Source organism: Porites lutea, chromosome 1 (genome assembly GCF_958299795.1).
Source record: "Porites lutea chromosome 1, jaPorLute2.1, whole genome shotgun sequence".
Taxonomy (NCBI): Eukaryota; Metazoa; Cnidaria; class Anthozoa; order Scleractinia; family Poritidae; genus Porites; species Porites lutea.
The window spans coordinates 53,850,414-53,870,857 of NC_133201.1; the positions used below are offsets into that span (position 1 = coordinate 53,850,414).

The following is a 20,444-nucleotide window of genomic DNA, read 5'->3' on the forward strand; positions in this document are numbered from 1 at the left end:
CACTTCGCTTTGAGGCTTACCACGACTTGTAGCGTATCAAGAGACTCCCAAACTGAGCTTGAAGTGATGAGCGTTTGTTATTTCTTGTCTTATTATTTAATATTTGGCCATCTGCTTTCGGAGGAGTGGTCAATAACACGCATTTTCTTTTAAACCTAAACTCTGCTTTTATCCAGTTTGTCTCAATCGCCAATATTTGCTTAGTGTACCTTATTTCACCTGCCTTGTCTCTCAAGCTTACCCGTAATGTCAATTTTTCACTTTTTTTAAACTTCCAAGAGAGATCATTCATCATGTTAATCTCACTGCAATAACCATGTTGCAATGGATGACGTCGATTACTTTGAAAAGGTAAAACAAAAGCCACAAGAGTTTAGTAATTTCCCGCTAATGACTTTTTAGAAATAAAAAAAAAAACTTATTGAGAAGTTTGTAGGGTAGTCGGCTATTAAATTCAACATTACAAAGACAACGTCTTTATCAAAGTGTAATGATTTTCACGCAATGGTGTTGTTAAGGCTTACATAATTTTACAGCATTTTGAATTTTGAAGGTATCTGCTCATCTTGCTTCCTCCGCGGTTTCCTTTCAAATCCCATTGATATTATTTAGCTGCTGAACCTACGAAACAAATTTTACCTGAAGCGTTAATTTTTTAGATTTTAACGAAAATACAGAAGTTTCGATTAATTTGACAAAATTACGTTAATTATAATTTACACTTTCATCCAAACAAGCTCGTAAACATGATTCCCGTGTGCCTATTTTATTAAAAGGGACATTTGATTTTCATTCTTTGCGCGACAATACATTTTCAGTGTTTATTTTGATTTTTTTTTACTTTAAAGTTCTACAGATAAAATGATAGAACAACATGAAACGTCTTTTCGTGTAGTTATCGCTGTCTGACACAGGTAATTTTCTAACCGGTATTAACGAGGTGTCGGTATTAAGCAATAATGTTATTTAATTTAATAGTACACCCATTATTTGAGCAAAATACCAAAATAATAACACGAAACATTAAATCAAATCGAACATCTCCTAACTTTTAAAAAACCGTCATTGCGTAAAAACACTCAGAATACCGTAAAATTCCGAAAATAAGCGCCGGGGCTTAGATTTTTCAAAGGCCCTTTTTGAGGGGCTTATATTTGGAGGGGCTTATATTCGGAGAGGCTTATATTATCTACTGAGGGAAATTTGCGTTTCAAAATCGATTGGGCTAGCCTTATAGTTGGAAGTAAATTTATTGTTTTTTCTTTGTTTTACTTTGTATTTGCGGGCAATTTCCAAGTACAAGCCCTTGGGGGGGGGCATATATATGGAGCGGCGATTTAACGGAGGGTTTTTTGCGCTACGAGTTTGGGGGGCTTATATTTGTAGGGGCTTATTTTCGGAACTTTACGGTATATTGAAAAAGGAAAGCCTTTTTACTGTACGTAAATGAGAGTGAAGTGCACGCATTAGTGAGGTTGGCTTTCTACGAGAATTTCTTGGTTAATGGGCAAGAATCATGTGTCTGTTGTCTGCATTAACGAGTGTCTACATTACATTTAAGAGGCCCAATCAGGGCTTCAGGAGGGTTACGTACGTCCCTAGTATGAATTTCAAAACCAGCAGTTCTTTTACGTATTGAGGAGGAAGCCATATCGCTGTCGCAGTTTCAACCCATCGTCTTTGTGTCGTTTGTCGCCATTTCCGTTCAATATCGCTGTTCCAAGGCCATGGCGCTTGTCAGAATTTACCCTAACTAGCTGTGCTCCTGCCCTAATAGGACCTCATTTCAGTGTGTATGAATGTAAAGGAAATGTAGGGGCCTTCCCCAGGGACAAAGGAAACTGACCGTATCATAGTGACGTCAAATTACTTCATTGTGTCAATCAAGTTAGACTAAGATGTTGGAAATGTTGAGTATATCGTATCATTCTTCGTAATTTTGGTGGCCGTATCATGAACAGTTTAATAGTTCATGTTCGGCTGTTATCTGTAGGAAACGAAGCGCTTTTAAAATTAAAGAAATTTTAATTGTCTTTAAAAACGTGCCTGAAAGATCATGGAGATAGCTTCGGCCGATGTACAAAGAAGGACTTCATTAGTATGTTCTGAGGCGCTCTCTTTTGTAAACATTTTGGCCTTCTTAAACAAATAAGGGAATAATTTTTAAACCGCTCGATGGATTTTCTTACAAATTTCAGATTCTCTAGATTAACTGTCTATTCAGGTATTACTGTTAAGTTTCAAGATTATCGATATCTTGTAAGGCAGTAAAATACGAAGGGCTGCGGCGACCTAAAAGGTTTGACGCGTTTAAAGCAGAGCCTCCTTTTTTCCCGCTCGATCAAGAAGAGGACAAAAGGAGGCTTTGATCGCCGGGTGGAGTCCTCATGTTACCAGAGATGATTTTCTTGTTACCATGGAAAGTCTTTTCTAAATTCAGGTGGCCTTTCTTTTGTCTCTGGTACATTGCACTCTTTTTGAACGGAATTTTTGTATAAGACGGGTATCCCGGTAAAACGGACATCTATATTTAGTCCTTTCCTTTCTGTGATCCCCTAATTTGACAGTTTATAAGACGGACATCAGTCTTAAACAAACAGTCAGTGCGCGCCCAAAAGTTTCCTCTTAGAAACAGTTTACTGGTGCCTGAATCTCCTACTAGCATCAAAAGTTATGTTTTGTTGTTGTTGTTGTTGTTGTTTTTTTGTACTGTTGAAGCAGTTTTGAACTTGGTTAGGGAAAGCTTCTATACGTGAACGATAATATGTTATTTTATGAGCAGCTAGGAGAATGTACATTTGGTATGCATTTTTAAATATGACCAGACTTATTGTCTCGACTAGCAGCTTATACCTCACATTCGATAATTAAATAACCTTAAAGGTCTGGATAGGTATAAAGCATTTATCAGATAAGGAGGAAATGCCTTTTGTGTTTCTCGGCGTATCTTCTTATAAGGAAGTAAATGTATTGAGATACTAATCAACCACCCTTAGAAAAAAACGTTGCTCGAAAAGATAAATTCAGCCCTCCTAAATAACGTAAGCCGGCCATCTCTTCACTCTTGTTTTGCGCTCTAACAGGTTAACTTTATTGTGATGGGACTTCATATTTAGTTTTCCATTTAATAAGTGTTAGACACTTCGGAGACCTGAAAACAGCGCTAGCATAAGAGAGCTTTAGCTGTTTTGTCATCAGTCAACTATTTTCTCTGGTCACGCATAAAACTTGCATACAAAATATGACCTAAAATAAAGGATCAAGAGGATCCTTTAAATGTGAAAAACAACTGTTTTAGTTAGTTTTCTAATTTTTAGGTCTTCCCTGCTAATTCTTGGGAGCGTGATGCTTGCAGTCTAAAGACTGCTTAATCGTCGATTAAGCGGTATTAAGATGTACCTTGGTCAAAAAAGGTGTAGAATGCAAATATCTTGTGAAACCTGGTCTAACCGGGAATAAAAAAAAAATATTTAATATTTGATAGGTAACTTTTCTATGCATACTAGGCGCCGTAAAATAATTTATCGTTTTTAGTGAAGAAATCTCACGCTATTAGAAGGCAAGCAGTATTGGAAGCCATAATTTACTATTTATTCAAAAACTGGTTTTAATTAACATGTCAACAAGTGGAAATAAAAACCGTCAAGTGGTTAATAAAATGATTTACTTGTGAGTTTTTACTTTTTTACTACATGTGTGGCTAGATTCTCCGAATATCGTGTACATGTTGGATTGAAAAGTCTGAAACTGGATTTCTAAGGTATGCAATTAAGCTAGGTCTTAGCTGTGAGAAGATGATGTTTACGTTAATTTAAAGCCTGACAGCGTGCAGTTTATTCACTTGACATGCGGAAGTTGGAATGCAGGGTTTCACTAATGGGGGTAGCCTACGTAGCAGGCGTTAAAAGGGAAGGAGAAGCAGGAATTCTGAAGCGCGCGGGAATGTTGAAAACGGGAACCTTTCCCCCTCTTTTCCCTTTTTCTCCCTCCTCGCGCGCTCCTCACGCTCTCACGCGCCCAATTCCCGCGTTCTCCTTCCCCTTTTAAAGCTCCCTCGCAGGCTACTCTTAGCGGATTAAGCCCTTCTAATGTTAAGTGGTTTCTAAAAGGTTGCGGTTGTGTACATTGGCTTGCACCTCACACAAACTGCAAGCAAATGTGACGACATGAAGAAAGTATAATATCGAAGGTCAACCTTTGGAAACTGTTTATGTGAAGATTTAGGATTGTTTACTGCTGGTGATCTCTCATAGAGCCTACATGTTGATGAAATAACTGCTAAGGCTAATGGAGTTTTAGTGTTGGTTAAAAGGACTTGCAGGGACTTAAAGGACATTGATACTATGAAAACACTTTACTGTAGTCTTGTGAGACCTTTATTAGTATATTCATGGGAAACTTGGAAGCCTCATACTAAACGTAACATTGATAAATTGGAGGCTGTACAGCGAAGAGCCACCAGATGGATTACTAAGTCTGATGATGATTATGATACTAGACTATCTAAGTTAAAATTGTTGTCATTATTTAATAGGAGCTTCATTAGAGATGTTACGTAATTGATGGACATTATGATAATTTTATAGGCATTTCAAACAAGCTCATATTTTGTAAGGACAGAAACACAGGTTATGACTTGTAATGAGGAAAAATGAAACACATGACCTTGATTATAGCCATTGATTTATCATGTGTTCCAAAACTGAATAAAAATATCAACAAGCGGAATAAAAACTGCTGTCACTGCTCCATTGAACACGGTGAATAAAGATTAAAAAAGAGATTAACTTCTGTACTTCTTATTTTGGTTTGCACTCAATGAGAGAACATTTGTCTTCAATCCGGATTTTGTGAGTGGGTTTGTTTATTGCGCTCTCTGATTTCGCAAGGAAAATTTGTCGGTGCGGCTAGATTCTTCTAACTTCGTGTGGGAGAAAAGTCGAAAGTGACAGGAGGACGGCAGTTGAAAATTTCTCAAAACAGAAAATGAGCAGATAAAGACAGCTCAAAACAATTCTAATCTACTGGATAGAAAATTCCTTGAAACTACTAACAAGTGTGTAAAATTAATGAACAGTAAACGACAAGTAAAGTGGAATTGGTCACGTGGTACTCGCGTTGCCCGTTTGATGTAAACGTGATATGCTTAAACTCTCTTAAAACTTAATGGACTTCAGGGAGAACTAATGTCCCGGAATATTCCGACTCGCAAAGTTTTAACTTTGACTGAGAAGACGTTATCGCCTATTTTGTTTAGTTTGACTGCAATACTTGCAGTTTACTTATTTGATGTGCGGAAGTTCAAAGTAGAATACCTTGGAAAGAAGGATCAGGGGTTTATTCTAATTAAGCCCTTCTACTTTTAAAGTGCACGTGGTTTCGAAAAAGGTTGCAGTGGTGTACATTGGCTTAACCTGACAGACTGCAAGCAAAAGTGACATATCCCTCTAAGAACCACAAGCGGAAGGCTTTAAAGAAAAAGCTAATTCAAGCTACCTCTACTTAATGAATGTTTTAGATCTCCTTCTATAACGTCCGAAAATCAGATGCACTTTTCTGAAAGTACACTATCAGCTTACCCTTTACTGACTGTTTCAAAGCCACAGAAAGAATACTTCCTGAATGTTCTATTAAAGGGATTGCATACGGCGAGCGGACGCTTACTAGACATAATCCACACTTGCCACGGGCCATTGCAAAAACAACCCTTAACATTTAATTGCCTTTCGCAAAGAAGTGACAGTTTTCTAAAGAATTATCATCACTGAACCGTTTAACAAGTTAAACCACGAAACAATGTGCGTATGCAAGCATTGAATAAAATAGAGCTGAGGGCAGTTTCCAGGATCCATGTACTGGTTTTCGTCCTTTCAGCAAACGTAATGCATTTGTGGGTGGGGATAAAGCCTTTTTAAACTCAGTACGTGGAATACTGCACGCAAATAAAAAGAATAGAATCAGCTTTCCTTTGCCAAGAGGGTCATATCTCATGTTTGACCGTCTAAGCTGCCCCAACTAGGGTAAGCAACTAGCATTTGGCCACAGACTTTAGATTATCGTTGCTCTTACAAATATCTATAATTACTGTTAATTATAGGAATATTTTAAAGGTGCTTTAGAAAGAGTTGCGCTCAAAATATTTTTGATCAACTATTTTCAGATAGAGCCATCTTGCACTGCACTCTTGGGACCACAGCGGCACTCCTTTTACTGAGTTCCCGAAAGTGTGCATCTATCAAAGCCTCTATTAAATTTACATATTATATGAAATCAATAAAAAGGCAAAGTGACAGTGTAATTCGATAAAAAGGCAAAGTGACAGTGTAATTCGAACAGTGTGTCCAGCTCCATAAGACAGCCAGTTTTCATTAATCTGAATGTAGTGATGAAATACTTGGCAGAAGTCAATGTTCATGAGTCCTTTTTATCTTCTTGTTAATATGCAAGGCATTAAATTCGCTCCTTTGAAGCAAAACATATGATTAAGCACACGCCTACTTAAAGTTACAATACCGTTAAAAGCCAAAGAAAATGTTGTTTTTGAAGATGACTACCACAAAAGTTGTTGAAACGTCTGTTTAATATCTCAACAGTGACCCTATTCAGGACAACACCCACCCAGACGATCACATTCCGCCTACGTTTGAAATGACTCCTGGGCTCAAACATTAACTGTAAATGAAACAATTTCAAATTAGGATCATATTGCACTTTCAGTACCCAATCAGCTTGTTTTTACTTTTTGAGAGGATTTAGTATACATGGCTGATTTGTCAAACATTTGGAAACGTTTGTACCGCTATAAAACAACCCATCCAGATGTCGACAGGTCATTTAAATCTTGGTTCAGCAGCCAGATGGACATCAGAAAATTTGCACTTTTTGTCTTTCTCCTAAACCTGGGGATTCTCCCTCTAACTGTAAAAGGTATGCCTCTCTTCTTTTCATCATAGGCCGTTGCGATCTGTATTTGTACTTTCTTATACCTAACAAAAGGCAAATATTACTTTTTTTCTTTTAACATAGTTAAAAATTCTTACAATTTCATCTCCTGAAAATTAATTCATCTCGGTCGGAGACTTTCTATTTTGTTAATTATTCTTTAAGAAAAATGCATATACTGGTATTTAGACCTCATATAAATCTAGAAGGTCTGATAGTTTCTCTTATATTTTTGAATTTCGTAGTGTTCTATTTACAAATGCAAGTTTGGGGAACATAACAAGCCCCTCCCTCTCGTTTAAGTGACTAACTCAGTGCTTGAGCTCGCGACTAGAGTACTAAGGTCAAAGTCACTTATCGATGCATTTTTCCAGCTCATTTGATGTGGCAGTTTCTATACATCTCACGATCTCGAGAAAATGATTATATTACAAAGTTTCCGATGGATTAATTTGTTTGTCGCAACTCTGTTCTTCAAAATAAAGTACAGTCTGTTCAGTCAGCGGGCTACCACTTGGATTGAAGGAAAACGAAACAAAATTGTAAACACAGACAGGTGATCTATTCTTGATACGATGTTTCATATCCTCGATCAGAAGACCAACAGTTTGAAGATTTCAGATCTAGATTTTGCCAGTGGGGTGAGATCTTTGAAATCAAATTAAACCTGCCCTTTACACTCCACACCCACATTCTGATGCAACGCGAAAGTTTTAATCCATTTCAAACTTTCGAAGGCCACAGTAATATCTGGCGGTTCATCAACCCTCCTTTACAGAAACCTTAAACGAGTTTTTATTCTTTGATTTTCCTATTTCCGAATCAGTCATTCCCGCACTTCTACCGATGTTCAGATTCCTAATTCGTGCAGCTCTGTTTTAATCCAATCAGAGATAACTGTCATTGCGGGTTACCCTTTTGGTGCAAGGAACCGAGCTTACTCGACACATTGTGTGTGCGCGCGTAGCAAAACGGTAATCAGTTCATTAATCTAGACATTTATATAGATTTGCTTTCAACAAGTGGAGTAACTGAACATGAGCGAAAAAAAAAAAAACGAGGTTAGACAAACTCGGACTCAATATTAAAATCTGCAAAAAGATATTTACCTCCAACACGAGAATGCGCTTGTATCGAACTGATATGCCGTTCGCCAAGTTGTTTAGTACAATTTCAGAAAACCATGTTGAGTAATTGAAATTAAAAATATCTGTATATATAGAATTATTCTTCGTGAATATTCTTCACATAACTACAAGGCAAATATTTTACGCCTGGCCTGGAAGTGTAAAGTGAAAAAACGCTAGGCTATGTTTTTAAGCTCACATTCCGGTTCCCTACAACACCACAGGACACTTATTGCCTCCTAGAGTTATGAACCGTAGGCCAAGTTATTTTTGCAGCGCTATTTAGATGAAAAGAAAGTTCATAATATTCTTGCAAAAGAACAGTTTTTGCTGATACTTCTTTCAAACTGAACTTCACTAAATGAAGAAGAATTAATTTCCTATCTTCACATTTGAATAACACACGAAAGTTTGACTCCTCGCCTTTCAAATAAACACAGACACACCTCTAGCCTCTCTTTGTTCATTTCTTTTGAAGCAACACTCCGTCTCGTTCCATCCCATACCTACACTACATTGAGACATTTTTTTTCTATTTTACAGGCATTTCCTATCAGGTAGGCAAACTAAACGCATCAGAGACACGTCGAGGATGGAATTGCAACAGCGGATGTAAGGCTCCACAACATTGTACACTGCCACGCTGCACTAACGTGGTATTTCCACACACGTTTAGTGGATCTGGAACCGTGAGTAAAACCTAAGGAATTAAAAATTACCGTATTTCGCCCATTAGTAGCCGCGAGCGACTATTCGAGGGAGGCGATTATTTCAAATATTGCTCATTAGAAGTCGTTCCCCAAATATTTTGTTTTATTATCTATTAAATAATAATAGAAAGATAAACACATAAAATATACTAAGCATGGGTTTTATAAGTTTTCCAAATATGGTTCCTTGCATTGGCAGGAGCAATCCTGTTCCTTGGTTATTTTTCAATGCTTGCGTTAGAGCTTGAATCGTCACTGATCAGTTTTGCTGGATGAGATTCCACTTCAGCTTTGTTTGTTATCCAACGTGCCAATTTTTAACTTGGCGGGGAGAGGATGAAAGAAAGAGAAGATAGCAAGAGGGGTGGGGGTAGGGAGCGGTTATTTGAGGAGGCGATTAATTGAGGAAAGGCTATTTTTGGAGGAAATATAGTAGTCTAATCTTAAGGGATGGCGGCAACTTTCTTTTGCTAGCAGACCACAAGAAGCTTCTTTAGAAACTAATGTTTTCAACAAATTTTGATCTGCCAATTAAAAAAAATGAGGCCTTTGTAACGTTATGACCTCAGACAATTAAGTGCGCATAGGTTTGTTCAAGTGCTCCCTTATCCCTAGGATGCGTGTGTTTTCAGAGAAAACAAAACAATACGCAACCAAAAAAGCCAGAGAATTCTGACAATAAAAATAGGCTAGAGGACCTTTAACCCTTAGAATGGGGTAGGGAATGGGGGTGGGCGGGATGCGGTCGATTTGGAGTGGACTTAGACTCTTTTTCTTTTCAAATTTAGTGAGAGGAGTGCACGCACACACGAGCGTCAAAGCCGCCAGACGCGCGCGAGAAACGAGGATTGCAGTCTCGCCCTTTCAGTCACGCGCGTGGTCAGTTGCGTTTCTCGCCTGTTTTGCTCGACGGATTAAGAAAAAAAAGAGACTTCTCGTAGTCTAGGGTTGAATTGTTGCCTGCAAATTTTCATTGATGCTTATCTTTTCCTAACGCATTTCAGGTTCGAGTCTTTGTGTCATTAAGCCACCAAGATCAGTCATCAGATGCAGTTCATTCACCTTCCGCCGTGTGGGCAGAGTCCATAAGTACAGCTGGATTTCAGATATGCTCGCGTGCAACAGGTTCTACAAATGACACTGGAATTATCAACTGGGTAGCATTCCAGGACAAACCTATGTTAACGCATGGAAGCCTTACTTTTAGCGGAACATGGACAACAGAAACAAAGTGTGAGAAGGTGGCCTTTTCTCAGGTTAGACAACAATAATTGATAACAAGTATTTAAGTTTGTTATAAAGGTGTAAAACGGAGATAGCAAAGTACATTAAAGTCTTTTTAAGCTTTCTCTCGGGCTTAGTTTCAAACTTTTCTTTCCATCGCTTTTAGATATTAAGACATTTTCACGTTTTACTTTGGAGGTAGTGATTTAATAATGCTTGTCATGACCGTTTTGAATGTATTGATGTGTTAAAGGTAATTTGGAAAATAGAAGTCTATTTTTTAATGATATTAAATTTGTAGCATTAAACTTAACAAAGTTAGCCGGAAAGGAACATTGTTGTATGTAACTTTATTTATTAAGTAATGGGCCAAATAAGATGCATTCACCAACCTTTTCAACAAGTAGACAAGTAGATTTAGTTAATCTGCTCCTTTTAGCCTTTTATATATCCTTAATTTCATTTAAGTGCCTCTGATGACTACTTCTTGGATACGTTCATGCTGATGTATCTTTCGAGAAGCTTGTTTATTTTTCAGTCAATAGTTTTTCATATATTTTTTATCTAACATTTTTTTGCAGAGCTTTGCTTCCAAGCCTCGTGTATTTGTCTCTGTTAAGTACACTCGCAGCACAAAGCCAAATGACGCTATGTACTTATGGTTAGAAAACGTCAACTCTGGAGGATATGAAGTGTGCTTAAGGGAATTCTTGCCCTTTGATGGAAAACACCAAGATGCAGTTGTGGTAAGTGAAGAAAAATGTCCGAGTAAACTGTAGTATTGATGAAAACAAACAAACAGACAGACAAACAAACTTAACTTTGCCACACTTCGGCCGCCCGGAAACCCAATTACCCAAAACGTTTTTGAAGCAATTAAGGTCAGTGTCGTGTCTCACGTGTCTCATGCAGTCATTTCTTGCTAAAGGAAACCGGTGGTTCGAAACCTGACGCAACTCGTCTTGTAAAGAAAAGGGTGGCAAATTAAACATTATTTTCTTGTCCGCAGGACTGGTTTGCATTCACTGGAAATGGGAGTCAACTTAATTTCACAATAACTGGGGAAGAAATCTTTCCAAACAGTGGAAATCCATCGGCCAAAAACAACTACGGCTTCTGTCAGGTGAAAACTTTAGTTCTAACAAGAACATTTAGCACAAGCCAAAGAACACTGATTTTTTAGTGGTTAAGTTCACACTAAAGAAAACTTAAAATACAGTAATCCCAAGCTTACCAGGCTATGGTAATCGACATTGTATCCAAAATGGTAATTCCCAGATGAGCGCGACATGTTTATCTCGCGATTTTGATGTGCGCATATTTCGCGATTCTTAAATTTCGTGACTTTGCGAGAATTTTATATTTCGAATCTCTTCAATTTCGCGTTGAAGACAGTGGGCGACTATTAGAAGTGGGGACTTTACAGGAGATGGGCAAAAATAGAGGGAGAAGTGAGCTCGTTCAGATCCATTTACTAACTTACATGACTTTTTTTTATCTATTTACAGGAAGTGCCTTTCAATACGACCTTTTACAAATCGCCAATTGTGATTCTTTCCGTAAATCATGAGTATAATCTTAAGGTCAAGGGAAGTCGTCCTCCAGAAAATAATATAATATCAGCCTGGTTAGAGGTAAGTTTGCCTTTTTATTCTAACCTGAGAAAACAGCCTGCCCGACATTTCGCGCCACGCCACCACTAGTTTTCCCACAAAATGAGGAAAACCCCGAAAACCCCGTTTCACGACGTAGTTACTGGCTTCCCCGTGAAAAGACGTCTGTGGAAGAGCGCAGAAATTCCATACTGATGACGTGTAATTCCCAGATCAAGATAGTGCTTCTGATTGGTCATGCTGCAAAATAAATTTTATTTAACCAATCAAAAGCACTGCACGCCCAGATCTGGGTAGTGACACATCATCAGTACGCAATTTCTGCGCTCGTTCCTCAGACGTCTTTTCACGGAAAAGCCGGTAATTGCGTCATGAAACGGGGTTTTCCTCACTGGGTTATTTTCTTGATGGTCACTTGAGGTTAATGATAATGAACAGGGATTTTTTCAGTGCTTTGCTACATTATTCTATTCAATTGTTTGCTTGAACTCTCACGACACCTTTGAGACCCAAAAGTCGATATCCCTTGTTCAATCAGGGGAGAGAAGAAATCCGTTTATTCTAATAAATTTGTAAAAGGACTGTGAAAGCTGTGAAAAAGCCATAAGAAAACAATAATTTGGATTTGATCCATGAATTTCATGACTTAAAGGTATCGTCGTCGAAATCAAGAAGAAATTATGGATTTTCTAGTAACTGATGAGTGCTATCACATTTTGCTGTAGGAAGTTGGATTAGAATCTATGAAGGTCTGCGTTAAAGACCTCAGTGGATTAGGATCGAGTCATGATCCCTTGATTGTCAGCTACGCTGTTACTGGAGGTTGTTAATAATTTTCTTATTGTAATGATCACTATTTCTAGTAAGAACTATTGTTATTTTTATTATCATTATTACTATTATTTTTATTGATATCCTTTAGAAGTTCTTATATGTAGGAATACATTTCATGATATAATTAAAGAAACACTGGAGTACAAACACTGATATATCTTATTCATGTTACACTCTATCTTTGCACGAACTTTAAGATGGATCATTGATGGGATAAGAGCAATTAGAGGGCACACAAGTAATAAAATTGCCAATACTAGTAATCGAGTAATCGTGGTCTGGTTTGTTTATTCCCTCAAAAATAAGACGACGATTTTAGTCATGCAAAATGCAAAATGTAAACTTTGACAAGTTTTACATCACAATTCCTTGCTGTGAAGATTTCTACTGCCGCGTACTGTATTCAAAATCACTTCCACCCATATTTTGCAATTTTCGTTTCTAAGGTCAAAACGTCTTAATTTTCTATTGTGTAGATAAAACAAACTCGACTGCATTCTTGTATTTACTGATTTTATCTCTTGCTTGCCCCCTAAGACACCACGTAACATTGCTTTAATTTATTCCATCAGTCCTTAAGCGCGTGCAGAGATGGCGGGTATCGTTAATGAGGTCTACTAAGGATGAAAAAAAAAAAAAACATTAGTTAAGGTACCTACAAGCAAACATGTTACTACTACTGAACAGTAACTTAGTTTTAATTGAAATATGAAAAATATATTAGACATTTATTTTTTTTTTCCAAATGGATAACAACTCAATATTATGTTTTTTTTTCTTGGTACAGACCTTAACCCTTGCCTTAATGTGCATTGCCCACGGTTTGGAGTCTGCATGACCTACAGTGCGCATGACGCTCGGTGTGAGTGCGATGACCAATGCCCTTCATATGAAGACCCAGTGTGCACTGCAAACGGAACAACTTACGACAACCGATGCTGGCATAAGTTAAGCTATTGCAGAGGACTTGAAAATAATCTGGTTTATCACCCTGGAAGCTGTGAAGGTATAACGAAAAATAATTTCAATGATTTTTTTTGGCTGTACAGTATGCCACATAAAATAGTCTGGGAGTTAAGCTCTCGATTGCTTAGAATTATAGGTGTTGGATCAAAATTGAATTTGCTTCAAGCTCTGATGTGTATAACTTTTCGTTACTTTTAACCTCGCTTGTAGCTCCTCACTCAGGCTAAGCAACAATAGGCAGCTGTAACAAGTTACTTCGTTTCTCTGCTTTGGCAAACAAACATATAGCAGCCCAGACTATAGCCGATGTTTGGTCTGTGTAAGATCTTTTATTCTCTTTTGTCTGGCAATTTAGTTTTTATCGCGTAAAATTACATTACACAAATTTGCTCGGGGCAAATATGGTGCAAAAAAGTGCAAAAGAGGAGGAAATCAAAGACAAAGGGAGTAAATATCGTATTTACATACCAGTTTACATGGAGTTGCATAATTGAGGGCAAATGCAGTATTTACTATCTTTGCCCTTGATTTCATCCTCTTTTGCACTTTTTTTGCACCTTATTAGCTTTGAGTGAATTTGCTGAAAATCAAATATTTCCCGCAGTGGCGCGCGCTCCCAATATACTCGCATATGTTTATCTTTATACTGACATATGTTTATCTTGGGCACTGAAACCAGCATGCAATAATAAGCAGCCACTATACATTTCGTTGTTGAAAGGTAGCCGACATTGCAAGTTACAGCCTAGTTTTAGTTCCATTTCCACGCTTTTTTTATCACCACCCTTCACCACTTAGAGTTGCAGTACAACGCAAGCTAGGAAAGCTACCTAAGCGATAATGCTTAAAGAGCACAGTGATGCTTCCTTATAAAGTACTTAATTTATTACAAAACAGGTTTTCCAATTGTTCGGGGCCGTGTAGATCTGCTACAGGTTCCAAAATGGTCAGATTCAAACTGTCAGACAGTCACATTTCCTCCATACCGGTTTTATCCGGATAAACAAGTTCATGTTCAAATAACAGTCAATCACATGAAGCTGAATGACTCTGTGACAGTCCACGACGCTGTTACTTCATGGACAGAAAGTATCAACACAAAAAACTTCACCGTCTGTGTCATGCAAACCGGAAGGAAAGAAGAAGGCGCGAATCCATTTGCCACCATTGATTGGGTGGCTTATCAAGGAGCACCACCCGAAGGATTGACGGGAACGGTTGAGTTGCAGAAATGGTGGTCTGGTACCAACTGCGCAGATGTAACCTTTCCTACGGTGAGATGGGAATGTACATATTAAATTGTTACATCTTTAACTCATGTCTTGAAAAAAAAAAAAAACAACAACAACAACAACAACAACACCAAAAACAGCAAAAAAACAAAACAAATAAATGCTAAATAATTGGAAAATTGAGTCTTGTGACCCTTAGCCAAAACCTGACAGATTTAATCACGACTTGTCTGCGTACCAAAAAAAGAAAAACATCAAGAGCGAAACTGTGAAGGAGAGACCTCCTTAACATCCATTTCAACAAAATGAAGCGCTAACCTGATACAAGGAAGCAGCTTATAACATCAACAACAACAACAACAAAAACAAAACCAAAAAAAAATACAAAATATTTGTTTATCTATTTGAATTAACTGAATGGGGAAAAACAAAAATTCACATGTTAAGTTAAAGAAGATATTAAAACTTTCCTTGAACTAGAAGAATGAGACACAAAGTTAACGAAAAATAATCGATCATAACGAGGTAACTGGTGAGATGATTGCTAGATCCTCTAAAAAGTTGTGACCGACTTAGCGACTAAGTTAACAAAACAACCTTAGGTAAAAAGTAAGAATGGGAACTTACTTAGTGGTTAGTTTCAAGTAATTTTGCAGCAATATTTAAGGTGGCCCGATCCTATTTATATGCGTGTTGGTTATGTTTTTGATTTGCCTTTTGTTAGAATGAAAGATTCAACCGATTTCTAAGATTTTTGGCATCCTTAATGAATAATAATGGCACTTTAAGAAAATGGTTTTTATTTTCTTGTAAGTATAAAAATCTTTGAGATATCGCCATATATTTAAAACCTCATTTTTAAGAAAAATGTAAATAACTTCGAAATCCCACGACAGATTTTTCCCTAACTTCAGCAAATAAGCCTCAGAGTTCTCTAGTTTTACATCTGCAAGTTTGAAGGCAATCGTGACGGTAGAACTCGCTGCACAAAATGCTGGTCAAATTTAACCTTAAAATGCTACGCTAACACATCTGTGAAAGTTGACGCACAAATAGAGGAAGACTGCCGACAGACTATCTCCTATCTGAAAGGATATTCCTGCCTAAAGCTTTATTGCAAGAAACAGAGTAATCAGACACTTACAGCGAATACAGTTAGCACTTTAAAAAAAAACAATTTTAAGCTGAGTGCGCGGTAATATTAAGGAACTTCTATTCATAAAACTTACGTTGTATTTGTCGCTCTCTTTTGGAAACAAATCTTAACAAAGCAAAATATAGTGTCTACAAAAAACTCTCAAGAGTTTTTAAGCGTCGCAGGTTCCCGTTTTGAGGAGAAATAAGGCCACCAACTCCAGTACTTCTAACCATCCATTTTTCAGCTGCTCTGAAAACCCTTGCATTTGGTAATTTATTCACGCTCTTAAGACTTACCAACACATTCGCACGGGCAGTTTGCTGTTGGGGATAATGAGAAGAATAAGACGATTGTCATATTTGTCTTCATCTTTATTCCCAAGTGGTAAACTTCCCGTGCGAATGTAATGGCAAATCTAAAAACCTGCTTGAATAAATTATCAAATACAAGGGTTTTCATTTCAGCTGAAAAAATGGATGGTTAGAAGTATTGGAGTTAGTGGCCTTATTTCTCTTCAAAAGGGGAACCTGCGACGTTAAAAACTCTGGACCGTTTTTCGTAGACGCTATATTTTGCCTTTTTAAGAACTATGCGTTAGCGTAGCATTTTAAGGTTAAATTTGACCAGCATTTTGTGCAGCGAGCTCTACGGTCACGATTGCCTTCAAACTTGCAGTAAAACTAGAGAACTCTGAGGCTTATTTGCTGAAGTTAGGGAAAAATCTGTCGTGGGATTTCGAAGTTATTTACATTTTTCTTAAAAATGCGGTTTCAAATATATGGTGATATCTCAAAGATTTTTATACTTACAAGAAAATAAATAACATTTTCTTAAAGTTCCATTATTATTTATTAAGGATGCCAAAAATCTTAGAAATCGGTTTAATCTTTTATTCTGAAAAACGCAAATCAAAAACATAACCAACACGCATATAAATAGGATCGGGCCACCTTAAAAAAAAAAAGCTGTTTCGATTGCTGTTATTGCTTTTTTCTTCAGGGCAAGTTTGCCGAGGCGCCAATAGTCCTTGTGACGTCAGAGCACCTGAGGACTGGTAAAGAGTATGATGCTGCTCTCATTTGGATTGAAGACATAACAAAGGACTCAGTTAAAGTCTGTCTTCGTGAAATGCAAAACTTTGACGGTAGACACCAAGATATCACTGTGGTACGCTCTTAGTCAGATTTAAAAAAACTGGAACCCGACTGTCCACGAAATTTGTGAGGAATGCTCGCCTGGTCTTGCTAAAAATAACAGCGTTAAGAGGAAAAAGCATTGCTAATTAAGGATTGTCCGGGCGATCGCGAGTGATGATCAGTCAAACGAAAGGAAATGCAGAAAGAAAAACATAAAAAGAAACGGAAATAATAATAATAATAATAATAATAATAATAATAACAACAATAATAATACTAATGAATAATGATAATAATAATAATAATACTAATGAATAATAATGATAATAATAATAATAATAGTAATAATAATAACAACAATAATAATAATAATAATAATAAGAAGAAGAAATGAATTGAATAGCATTACGGGCGGTGAATTTTAAATAGCAAACAAATTGGTCTTACTTGTCCCTATGTCTCCCTTCATGCTCTTACGTGATTCACCTGATGTCTTAAAAAATGTGGATTTGCATCTTTTTCTTGACTCTTTGCGCTCTTTGTTAGGTCACAACTTCATAGAGTTCAAAATACTTAGATTCAAAGGGGCCTAAAAATCATGAGTTTATTTAATTTTTTTGTTGGTGTAATACGATTCTGTCACAAGATGGGTGGCATCACTTTTGTTTTTACCTCTTTTCACAGAACTGGTTTGCCTTCTCCAAACTGCACAAGCCTCTTTTCACTGAACATGGTGTCATAAGTTTTCCAAATACGAACCCACCTTCGGATAAAATGAACAATGCTTATTGCCAGGTGAGAAAAGAATTCTTTGCAAAAGCACTGAGTAGCATGCTGTTCACAGCATTTTCGCTCACAGATATATCGCTTACTTACATTACTGTTTATATTTTCAAAGCACTTTTAGTCATACACACTTTACGCAAAAGAGATCAAAGCGACTAGAAAAGTAAAGAAACTGGTCCACTAAACAATACTTTAAGACAAGAGGTCAAGAAGTACAGACCGATAACGTCCCTCTTAACCATCGACAAAGTGTTTGAGCAACTGCTCTGTAAACAAGTGACTGTGAAACTCGACCACATCTTTTCTAGCCTAAGCACCGCTTACAGAAAGGGACAGCTGTGAGACCACTCTACTACGTCTGAATGAGGACTGGAAGCTAGCAATAGACAGAAAAGAGCTAGTATGTATTCTATCGACTCATATGAGTAAAGCGTTTGACTCTCTCAGCCACTCGCCGACACGAACAAAGCTTGAAGCATACGGTTTTGAGTCCTCAGCGTTGGACCTCACGCGATCATTCTTTAACAACCGCCAAATTGTTCAACCCCCTGCTCTGAAACGTATTTCAGAATGACCTGCCCTGCTCCATAACTACCGCTAAACTTTCGATCTATGTGGACGACCACCAGTTGTACACCTCAGGAACTAATTTTACAGCTGTAAGGGAAGCCTTAGAGCAGGAAGATCAACTTGCTTCGTCTTGGTATCGTGATAACTTTCTACTCGCAAATCCTGACAAATTCCAGGCGATGATCGTTTATCCTAGAAATATTGACATTGAAGGCTAATACACTGACATAAGCATATATGGTAGGGTCATTACAAACACAGATTACATCAAACTACTTGGCATCCACATTGACTGCAGTACGAAGTACGAAGTTCAGTGGTCATATTAGCGAACTGTGTAAGAAAGTCAGTAAGAAAGTAGGGATCCTAATGCGCCTGCGTAATCCTGATCCCTGCACAGCTGTAAGTCTTCTATAAGTCTTCCATCCTGCCTTACCTTACCTACTGTCAGCTGGTATGGCACTTCTGTAAGGCCTCCAACAGGAGGAAAATAGAACGTCCTCAAGAACGTGCCTTAAGAGCGGTATACAGAACTAAGTCTGCCTCTTACCAGACACTACTAAAATATCAGGACTACCCACGTTGCAAAATGGTAGATTGCAGGATATAGCAATACTTATGAACTCAAGAACAACCTCGCCCCTACCGACTTAAAAGAACTTTTTAATTTAAATGATTCGAGGTATTCTCTGCGAAACAAGGACTTTCATTTACATACCGGAATCAATATTGTAGCCTACGGCAAACATTCATTTCGTTACTTTGGACTTTTACTATGGAAGAGACTTAACAACAAGGTCAATAAGCAATAAACTAGTCTTCAATCGTTCAAGAACGCTATCAGAATATTATTTATTTCTGGTATTTTATTATTTTATTTTATTTTATTAACTTCGCCCAAAAAAACAAACAAACAAACAAACAGAAAGAACGTTGGCAGGGACACCGCAACAGCTGTGGCCAATTACAGTGGTCCCGGATACTAATAAAAAAACAAAAACGAGAAATATTAAAAAACACAGCGATACAAGAAAAAGTACAGCTACATATAACAAGTTATTGGACTAGACAAGGGACGAACACTGTTACATTTTAAACAGATAGACTTGAACGAACGTGGGTCTTCACAATCATAAGAAACAGCGAACGCGGACTTATAATAATTAAACATAACCGATTTAAAGGAAGCTAAGGTCGATGAGCTCAAATCTAGTTCATCCACTAAACAATTCCAAATTCCACTAATGAGAAAGGATTTCTGGTACGTAGTAGTTTTACATTTCTTAATTATGTATTTATTAACATTGCTGGTCGAGGATCTGGTGCGTCTACCGTATTTGCGAACTTCAGGTAGGACAGAGGAGTTCACGTTAACAAGACCGTGTGTCAATTTGAAAAAAAAAGGTTAGATCTAAAGTTTTTGCCAGTAACAAATAGGTATTAGGTTTGGAGTTTGTAAACGAGACTTATAACTTATATTAGAAGAATAAGGCAGTTTTAACATAAACTTAGTCGCGCGTTTTTGGATACGCTCAAGCTTGACAATGAGCTCGATGGACTGCGGGGCCCGAAGTTGGATGGGGTATCCCAAATGTGGCCTAACTAGGGCTAGTTATAGCGTTCGTCTTACGTCGGTTCTAAGTATGAACCTTGTGTTTCTCCTTAAGTATCCAAGTAGTTTATGAGCACGCGAAGATTGCTCGTTTACTTGTTTGTACCATGTCAGATCCTTACTAATCCATAACGCGCAAATCTATTTCTGCAACATATAATTCAAGTGCGGTGTTGTTGAGTTTGTAAGAGGATAAGATCGGCTTTGTTTTCCTTGTTATGTGCTGCGCTTTATACTTAGCTTCGTCAAAAAGGAGACCGGATGATTGAGACCAAGTTGCAAGCTTACCAAGGTCTTTCTGTAGAGAAGAGGCATCCCCCAAAGTCTTTATCTCGCTGAATATTTTTGTGTCGTCAGCGAACATCAATACTCGACTGCTAGAACTGATGACTTCGGGAAGGTAGTTGACGTATAAGAGGAAGAGGGCTGGCCCGAGTATGGAATCCAGAGATACTCTAGAGGTAACAGGAAGATCCTCTGAAGTGGCGCCGAGTACGGTAACGCGCTGGCGTCGACCTGACAGGTAAGAGCAGAACCAGTTAAGCAGGTTGCCA

At 37.7% G+C, this 20,444-nt stretch overlaps 2 protein-coding genes across 2 annotated transcripts in view; both read left to right on the forward strand.

Annotated features, from left to right (window-relative positions):
- Positions 1–20,444, forward strand: part of LOC140921648 (uncharacterized) — a 216,262-nt gene that overhangs the window by 91,518 nt on the left and 104,300 nt on the right. The gene's annotated exons all lie outside the window — the stretch shown is intronic.
- Positions 6,796–20,444, forward strand: part of LOC140921601 (uncharacterized) — a 117,940-nt gene continuing 104,291 nt past the window's right edge. The window contains exons 1-11 of the mRNA XM_073371607.1: positions 6,796–6,927; positions 8,613–8,758; positions 9,784–10,035; positions 10,585–10,749; positions 11,013–11,126; positions 11,512–11,637; positions 12,342–12,438; positions 13,238–13,456; positions 14,314–14,690; positions 16,786–16,953; positions 17,607–17,717. Of these exons, the coding sequence (XP_073227708.1) occupies positions 6,858–6,927; positions 8,613–8,758; positions 9,784–10,035; positions 10,585–10,749; positions 11,013–11,126; positions 11,512–11,637; positions 12,342–12,438; positions 13,238–13,456; positions 14,314–14,690; positions 16,786–16,953; positions 17,607–17,717 (1,845 nt within the window). The 5' untranslated portion in view covers positions 6,796–6,857. The remainder of the gene's footprint in view (positions 6,928–8,612; positions 8,759–9,783; positions 10,036–10,584; positions 10,750–11,012; positions 11,127–11,511; positions 11,638–12,341; positions 12,439–13,237; positions 13,457–14,313; positions 14,691–16,785; positions 16,954–17,606; positions 17,718–20,444) is intronic.